An 8,742-nucleotide genomic window follows, 5' to 3' on the forward strand; every position below is an offset into this window, starting at 1 on the left:
CATTGAGTAGAACCATTTAGACGCGTAGACCTCTACCGTAGGTCTGCCCGCATTGTCCAGAGATAAAAGATGGCACCCTGCGGAGGCAAACCCACCATCGATGATCGAGGGCTCAAAGGGTGTCTTAGTCTAGGTAGGCATTTTTCTCAAAATTTCTTTAGGGACTTTTACGTTTTGTCTAGCATACATTATAGTGAACTTCATACTAATCATTCACGACATAAACGTAAATAAATAAGTAAATGCGCGCGAGAAAATAAATCAAACACATATGGATCCTAGTATGGCCTCTAGTCCTAAAAGATCTAATCTTTTTAGGACTCTTCTTGTTTTTTACTTAGTTCGCCTAGATCTCCATCCTCGAACCTCCATTGGATTCCCTCACTCGAATTAGGATCCCATCCTTGAGTTTCTTCAATGGACTCATAGACACTAAACTCTAATTACAAGACTCGAACGATAAGCAGACTGTATAAACTTGAAATTAAAATTATTACAGTGTGCACACATTTGTGCTTAAAACAATAATGAAAGAAATAACTTTTTATGGTCATCTAGTTTCAACACTCACATCACATTTATTTATATAATATTTCAAAATAATCAATATACATGTATGATTCAATCCGGGAGATACTTTGTTGACATCCATATGCCAATACGGACCTTAAGTCTACATTCGAAGAACTTGACTAATGGTGCGTTTCGGTTTTATCTTTAATGATTTCCAAAATCAATTTTAAGAAAAACACCATTTGGGCCTTCGGATGGACTGGGTCAGTGCGGAAAAATTTTGGTTTGACTTTTATGATTTCTCAAATCATTTTTTAAGAAAAATCTGTTTTTGGGACTTCAGGTGGTCGGGAATAATTTCGGAGAAATTTGGGTGGAGCCAGAAGAAAAATCGTATTTTAGATGGAAAAACTCCCACTCGGGTCAAGCCCTGAAAAATCTCGGCGCGCTGTCCTAGATCGATCTCGGAATGCCCGGGACAAGCCTCGATCAAGGACCAAGACCTTCTCGGTCAAGGCCCATGGGCGTGTCCTAGTCGAAGCCAAGGATGTGCCTTCGCATGAGCCAAGCATGGCTCGACCCTAGGCCAACAACTTTGGCTTGTGCTACGTCTTGGCCTATGTCAGATGCGTCCTGGCCCTGGGACGTGGCCTATCACGACCCGGACGCGTCTGGCCTAGGGAATCTCCAAGACTGAGACGCCTGGAGACGTTCCAGACGCGTCTACCCCATGCCCAAGGTTGTAGGGAGTCTCTGACTCGATTATTCTTGACGCGTCCAAGAAATTCGAGTTTTGCATGTCTCAGACTCCCAGTCCGAGACGCACGCGTCCTGACCAGATTTAGCAACTTCCAAAAAAAAAAATTCTTTCTTTCTTTCTGTTGTTGTTGTTGTTCCTTCCTTTTGGAAAACTTCCAAAAACCCAAACTTTGATTTTGAAAAACCTCTAAAATCATGAAAATCACCATCTTTTTTGAAACCTTTTTCAATCTTCAATCTTGAAATCAACTTGAATAACTATTGAATCTAATTTAAAACTAAACAAATTGATCTATAAAACTCTTTTTAGAACTTATCTATCTATCTAAACAAGTATAGATTTAGTCTGAAACTTAGCGAAAATTAGCTATGTGCAAGAGGCTCTGACGCCAATGTTGAGTTATGGTGTCTCCTAGTGTTTTTAGCGGAATCTTAGACATCGTATGTCTAACACTAGTATCCCAGGATCTCATGCATAAGCTAAATAAGAACTAAGTAGTTTAGAGATTACCTTAATCGCTATTTCCGATGGACTAATATGACTGATTTCGAGAAGACCAAGAACTCCAATTGTAGCTCCTCTACTTGAGACACCCGAGCAATCAACTTGATCTTTCACTTTCAAGTTAGCTAGAACTTTACGGTAGTTAGAGGAAGATCACATTCTTCTTTAGAGTAGATAAATAATTGAGAACTATTCTCTCTTTACTTGATGTGGTAAAGGTAGAAATCTCTCTAAGAAATTTTCACACCTGATTCTGTTCTAATGGAGCTCTTATATAGAATCCCTAATGTTAGAGTCCAACCATAATTAGGATTCCTAAATGCCAAAATAGAAATAGACTTAGGATTTCTTCAAAATTGGAAATCCTAGTCTGGTCGGCCCTTATTAGTGTGGCCGACCATGCCTTGGCCGACCTACTAATGTGCCTTAAGTGCCCGACCCAAAACTCCTTTAGTTCTGGCCTTCGTACTATCTTTGCCTTAGCTTTCGTCTGGCCTCGCCTTTTGGACATATTTTCGGATCTAATCCTTACAGATATGTCTCATCGTTCTAATCATATCTTTCAATCAAATCGACACTCTTTGGTATAACTCGATGTAAGATCCGGACGAAGTTAGCCGCGAATCACCTTGTGATTTCTAGCTAAACATTACGATCCCTAAATTGTCCGGACTTGATGATCTTCTTCATCAATTATCCTATCTGACAAATTACTCGCATTTGATCTTTAGTCGAAGGATATCTCCTTCACTTAGCTACCCAATCCGGCCCGATACCTCAAGTACCCACCTGATTCCCACCCTGGCGTTTTACAATGTGTAAAAGGGTGCCAGCAGCGATAATGTGGAATGGAACTTACTTGGAGCAGGTACCAATGGTTTTACTAGTTCAACTTTTGTGAATTTTGAACATTTCTAAAGTGATCAAAACTTTGATTGATAATGAAAAAAGAAGAAAAAAAGCTTCTCATTCTATCTTATATATAGAAAGGAAATAGTGAACTTCAAATTACAGATCATACAAACTTAATACGTATTAATGCAGCAACTGCATTTAAAGCAGCCCATCCAAAAGAGCTTCTCTCTATTTTCTAATTGAGAAGAACAAAAAGAGGTCAGAGGATCTACATTTACATTCCTTATAGGTAGCCCCCAATGATATCCAAACAAAAGAAAGACCCTCACTTCCAACATGAATCAATGCTACCTTTCATGCTGCAAATCTGTGGTCGAATAAATCAAAAGTTCGACAAGATCTCGCTTTTCGTGCCTAATAATTTCCGTCAGAATAGTTCACTCGCAAAGACTGATTGTTATCAATATTTATGTAGTTACTACCATCACCATCATTGGTCCTATTGTCAGTTTGGTAACCATTTCTGTTGTTCATCTCTGTGTACATTTCTTCGATCATTGGTTTCCAGAGACGAACACGAGCATTTATGAACCAATTTGATACCTGATTGGATACCATTGTGAATATAAGTAAAACTAACGTCTTGATCTCAAGATCGAAATCTTATTTAGTGAATACTGTAGAATAACATACCTGGTTTCTTGTCAATCCACTTCTAATTGAAAGTAAATGTTTCTCGGTGTCCCTCGGGTACCTACAAATCAGAGGTTATAAAGCTAATCACGGATTGCAAAAGGTCTAACCATTATAGTAGATTTCTTTTCGTGAACGAAAGAACTTCAAAATATCTTAGTAAAAGGAGCTTACGGATGGAGAAAGTTTTGGAACAACCATGCACGTAAAATTGAGACAGATTTTTCGGGAAGCCCTCTTTGTGGTCTCCATGGTTGATGATCTTTTTTCTTTAGTTGCTGTAAAGCCCATTGCTTTTGTATGAATGAGGACTCAAACGATGAATTTTCGCTAGAGTAGTCATTAGTAAGGAGTTCTCCAGTTTTTAGGATCTGGCTAGCGATTCTTTTTCTTACGCTTTTGTACAAGTGACATACTGTCTGCAGGGCGAAAGAAGCGTGTATCTGAGGGTCTAACTCTGTTGCAGCATGAAATGCCGATACAACCGTATGAATCTCATCTAAGCATTGGTTGTATCTACTATCAACCTGAAATTAAGAAAGTAAAATCACAATGTATAAAGAGATCAAGGATTTGATTCTAGGTAGTAAAAGGGTGTCGGTTCAATGTGAATCGGGGTGTCTGTTCAATGTGGGATCGGGGGGTCGGTTCAATGTGAACTGGGGGGTCGGTTCAATGTGAATCGAGGGGTCGGTTCAATCTGAATTGAGGGGTCGGTTCAATGTGAATCTAGGGGTCGGTTCAATGTGAATCGGGGGTTGTTCATACCACTATTAGATAATGAACTAATCACTTACTACAAGATCATTGACCAAGTTGTCAAAATGACTACGTTCTAGAACTAAACCTATTTGCTATATCGACTTACAATGTACTGAGCGAATTATCTGACTTACTTACCAGCTGCAGTAGAGTCAAAAGCTGAGATTTCTTGGATTCCGAATTCTGTATTTCCAAAGTGAAGTCCATTTGATCCTTAGATGTGGTTTCTCCAGCAAGAGAAGGAAATGGACCGGAACCAGTAACTGAACTTCCCAATTCAGTAGTAAACCTTGATGATAACGAAACATTTGGATCAAACCAAGTCTGAAAATCTTGATTTCTAACGGACTGACTTGCTATTTCAGTAAGAATTTGTTGAACCGCACGGAGATACTTTGACCCGGATAATAAGTGAGAAAACTGAATCGGTTGAGAACGAAAACCCAGAGATAGATCCCTACAGTTGGAGGTAATCGGTTTTGAACTCGAACCAATTTTACGCATAGAATCATCATGAGTGACACCTGAACAGCTTATCTCTGAGCATTGATCTGAAATGTTTTGCACATTAATATTCGGTTGGGTCGAGAGAGTTAAGGACAATTCGTTACTAGGCGTGTTGTAGCTGTAGAGATCACCAACTGTTCGCAGGGAAGATCTTCCGGAAAATTCTGGAGGACCCAAGAATTTGTTAAAGTCCCACCTAGCTTCAAGTTGGCTATTCATTCTAGCATCTTTCTCGGATTCCAAGAATTCCATACCTTCTTGTAGTCCAAACCCACGGTTCACAGAGTTTGTATTGGAGGAATTTGAGTTGTTGTAGCAATTATTTGATACAGAATCTCTATATCGGTCTACCTGCAATTCATTGAGATTTCCATGCAAACCGGTTCTTGTAGATAAAAGGTTAGCCAGTGAAGTAGCAGATAACGTTGTTCCTCCCATGAAATGTTGTTGGAAGTCGGTATTATGAAAAGGCATACTTGTAGAAACCGATGCTTCACTATCATTGATTCCAACGTGATTCATTAGGTTATGACCATATACGGCTTCTCCATTCCATGTCGGAAGAAAAGGGTAACTAACCATGATTTGGCTTTGAGAATTAGGATCTAGAGCATCTGGTTGAATAAGCGGACACGTGAACATATTTGACATTCCATTGATACTCATGGGATTATGATCAGTAAAAGAAACATTGAACATGTTTCTCTCCATCTCTTCGGAATTAACTTGTTGCAAGAGAGAGAACGCCGTCTTAGTAGTTTGCCTTCACACTGCACAATTTATGGAAGTGATCAACAAAATTGAATTTACAATGGCCTCCAATTCAATTCTCAATAGAATCTAAATTATGCAAGTTGACAAAGATGCATTACTCTAATGAAACTTCAAGTATTAGTCACCCCAAGGAAATTAGTTTCTTCCATCAAGAAGGAGAAATCATACAATAACATTACATGTCAGTCATAAATGATACGGGAACTTAAGTTTCAAGTGTATGAGCTAACACATAAAGTAAAGAATTTGACGGATAGTGTATAATAAGTTTGCAAACATCCAATTGAACAAAACCAATTGGCAATGAGTAGAGACGTACTAGTCCTAGATATTAGTGAGACCTCTCTTGGTCCACGCGAAACTATTCTCGCACAATCCCTTACACATGGAGTTATTTGAAACTAAACAAGTTATTTAGCTGAGTGATGTGGAACGCGTGCCGCTATTGGGCCTATCATGTGCTGGCCCAGGTCTAGCACCCTTTTAAGAACATGATTTAATTATGCATGCTCAAATTTTTAAGTTTTACATTATCAGTGGAGAAGTTAACCGTTTTTTCTTTAAAGAAGATGGAGGAGGCTTCAAAGCATAACCCTCAAGCAGATTATGCAAGGGAGGAGGAATAATACGTCGTAAGCTCATCGCCTCACCATCTCTCTAGGTTTTAAGCGTGCAACCAATCCGAATGAGGTGAGAACGAGACCACATAGTTGACATCACCACAATTTTAGGAAGTCCAAAAGAAAGAGGAAGTAGATGAATCATAGGTTTGGCCTAGAGGTTAACAAGAAGAACATCAATCTCACCCTCATAGAGTTCCCAAAGCAGAGAGTTGTTGTGGGTAGCGGTTGGTTATATCTAAAGCTCTATTTGTCTAATAATATTTTAAACTTCAAATCAAAATGTCAAATTACATACAATAAGTTATTGAAGAAGCTGCACTACAAACATTCGCTAATTTGGTTGTAAAAACAGAATTTTATTAGTCTCATGATTCTACACACGCCTTATTTTCCAAACTCATGCGGCTCAACGACACTGCACGAATAGACAAACTTGTTCCTAACTTGGGCAGTGAGTATTTGCAAACATTTACCCTCTATTGTCAAAATTGGAAAGACAGCACTACAGCCCCACCACGGCTCCTAAAGGCTCTATTATATATACTTTGGCATCACACCTTTCTGATTTAGCACATCCTTGAGTTGTAAGTTGTAAGCATTGCAAACTCTAGGTTTTGGTCCTTCAAAATGCTATATTATATAATATACTACTAATCTCATTTATTCATTTAATTTGTACTCATTATTATACACAATGCTACTATTAAATAAAGATTTTCCATACTATGATAAAACATTCAAACTTTTTGATCCTGAAAACTTCCATTTATCGATTATCAAGCGGAACCATGATAAAGTTGAAGATTAAAATCAAACGAATCCACGAAAAAAGATTGAAAAATACACAACATGGGTATGGATACATAGAATCCAATCAACCTAATAATAATGTATAACTCTGATAGAGTTTTTGCTATAAGCAAGTAGAACTAGTCACCTCCTTCTTGACTCCAAATAAGGTGTAAGCAATTGCAAAATGAACCACCACAGAACCAATTTCTCCCTCAGGACCTGATCACACCAAAAAAATTAAAATCATAATTTCACAAAATTTATGATTCCTTGCTTAAACTAGCACAAATAAAGAGAGAGAGCAGTAACCCACTGTATCCTTTTGGACTAAGCTAACATATATATATTTGTTGGTGATATGAAAAGCTTGTTCTTTTAGGTTAAAGATCAGGAGAAGATAGTAGTAAAAGATTCAATAGGAAATAGGGATGATAGATTAGTATAGCACCCTTTCTTCCAACACAGTAGAAAAACATCTAAAGCCAAAAAAGAAGTACACCCCATTTCTATTTCAAATCTTTTCTCTTCTTTCTGATTGATAAGAAATTTGGATTGACTTCAAAGGAACTTAATAAGACATAAAGGAAATCAACTTACTCTGTTCAAAAACCCATACAAAAAAATGGGTTCTTTCTCTTTCTTTCTCTTTACCAAAGAACAGCACAGCAAAGAAGACTAAATTTCAAAGTTTAAACACCATTAAAATGTAAGAACTCCCCACAGATTATACAACAAGACCCATGATAAATTTAAGTTCAAAGTTCAAACCCACCTCAAGAAATCAGTAATAAAGGAAATGAAAGAGTCAAAAAAGGAAGTTGCAGAGAGAGAAAGGACCCATGGAATTAAAGATAGAGAGAAGAAGAACCACAGAAAGAGTAAAAACAAGTAGAAGATAGAGAGAGAGAAAGAGGGTATTGCTTACTTCTCTTGTGGTTGCAGTACCACTCATTTCTTTTGCAGCCTTTTAAGGGCCCATCTTTCTTTCTGTTGTTGTTTTGGCTTCCTTCATTTCTCATCTGGTTCTCTGTAATCATCACAAGCGATATAATTTCTCTGATATAATCCCTGTTGATGATGGCAGACGTTTTTATCTTCATTCTCTCAGAAAAGAAAAAGTTGCTTATTTTTCTAACTCTTTCAAGTAAGAAATATATCTGGGTGATAAAGAAATATATCTGGGTGATAAAGAAAGTTAAAATCTTTAATGAGATAGACTTGTATAGAGGAGAGAGATAAATCTTTTCTAACTCTTTCAAGTAAGAAATATATCTGGGTGATAAAGAAATATATCTGGGTGATAAAGAAAGTTAAAATCTTTAATGAGATAGACTTGTATAGAGGAGAGAGATAAATCCAATCCAGTAGAGCACTGTAGCTGTAGTAGTAGTTGTTTTTAGAGAGAGAAAGAGGCCTGCAATAGTAGCAGCAGTAGTAGGCTAAACTAGTAGTAGTACTTTTGTCTAGAGAGAGAGAGATATGAGGTCAGCAAGGGGAACCCAAGAAGGAAGAAAAGATCAAACATCAAAGAAAGGAAGATCTTTTGATAAAATTTACTTGGGTATGTGTAATTACAAGTCTCATCTACTTCAAAGGTTTGGTTGTGTGAGAAGAAATTAAAGTTTGTCTGCAAAAGGGAAGGCCCCTAATAAAGCCCCTATCAGGTAGCTAGTAGGCTATTGCTATAATGGTCTTTACCTTCTTTAGAACCATATATCATGATTACTATCTATTAACGTTGTTGGTCCTACCTAGGTCTTCACCACACACAAAGCCTCAATTATATTTAGGGTAATTTTAAAGGTTACCTCCCAATTGTTATTGGCACCTCCCGAGGCAAAGTTTCGAGGGAGAATGTGAGGAAAAGAGGCGCAAACAACACTTTTAAGGGACGCCTTTAAAACTACCCTTAGACATTCCATCATTCAAGTCATTCAAGTGTTGCAGGTTGAGAAAGTA

General features: G+C 37.7%; 1 protein-coding gene across 7 annotated transcripts; it reads right to left on the minus strand.

Annotated features, from left to right (window-relative positions):
• Positions 1 to 2,727: 2,727 nt before the first annotated feature.
• Positions 2,728 to 8,479, minus strand: ATH1 (homeobox protein ATH1). 7 transcript variants are annotated; one of them, XM_086633420.1, is made up of 7 exons: positions 8,035 to 8,479; positions 7,709 to 7,920; positions 6,929 to 7,002; positions 4,226 to 5,364; positions 3,500 to 3,852; positions 3,326 to 3,386; positions 2,728 to 3,235 (listed from the first exon to the last, which is right to left on the minus strand). In XM_086633420.1, the coding sequence occupies exons 4-7, from the start codon at positions 5,303 to 5,305 to the stop codon at positions 3,047 to 3,049; spliced, it is 1,683 nt and encodes a 560-aa protein (XP_086489546.1). In that variant the 5' UTR covers positions 5,306 to 5,364; positions 6,929 to 7,002; positions 7,709 to 7,920; positions 8,035 to 8,479; the 3' UTR covers positions 2,728 to 3,046. The 7 variants fall into 7 exon arrangements, with proteins under 7 accessions (XP_086489546.1, XP_086489549.1, XP_086489550.1 ...); XM_086633423.1 differs by having other exon boundaries at positions 6,871 to 7,002; positions 8,035 to 8,470; XM_086633424.1 differs by having other exon boundaries at positions 4,226 to 5,962; positions 6,164 to 7,002; positions 8,035 to 8,469.
• Between the last annotated feature and the right edge of the window lie 263 nt (positions 8,480 to 8,742).

This window comes from Eschscholzia californica, unplaced genomic scaffold, assembly GCF_041429995.1.
Source record: "Eschscholzia californica isolate CP2 unplaced genomic scaffold, dmEscCali1.0.p SCAF_4, whole genome shotgun sequence".
Classification (NCBI taxonomy): domain Eukaryota; kingdom Viridiplantae; phylum Streptophyta; class Magnoliopsida; order Ranunculales; family Papaveraceae; genus Eschscholzia; species Eschscholzia californica.

What these genes read in the sequence shown, in the direction of transcription:
- ATH1 (XM_086633420.1), bottom strand. Translation starts at nt 5,305, where the DNA reads ATGGAGAGAAACATGTTCAATGTTTCTTTTACTGATCATAATCCCATG. An exon ending in TTCCAAAACTTTCTCCATCC is followed by an intron (nt 3,387 to 3,499) that starts GTAAGCTCCTTT and finishes TCTGATTTGTAG; the next exon opens with GTACCCGAGGGACACCGAGA. An exon ending in GTGGATTGACAAGAAACCAG is followed by an intron (nt 3,236 to 3,325) that starts GTATGTTATTCT and finishes GTATCCAATCAG; the next exon opens with GTATCAAATTGGTTCATAAA.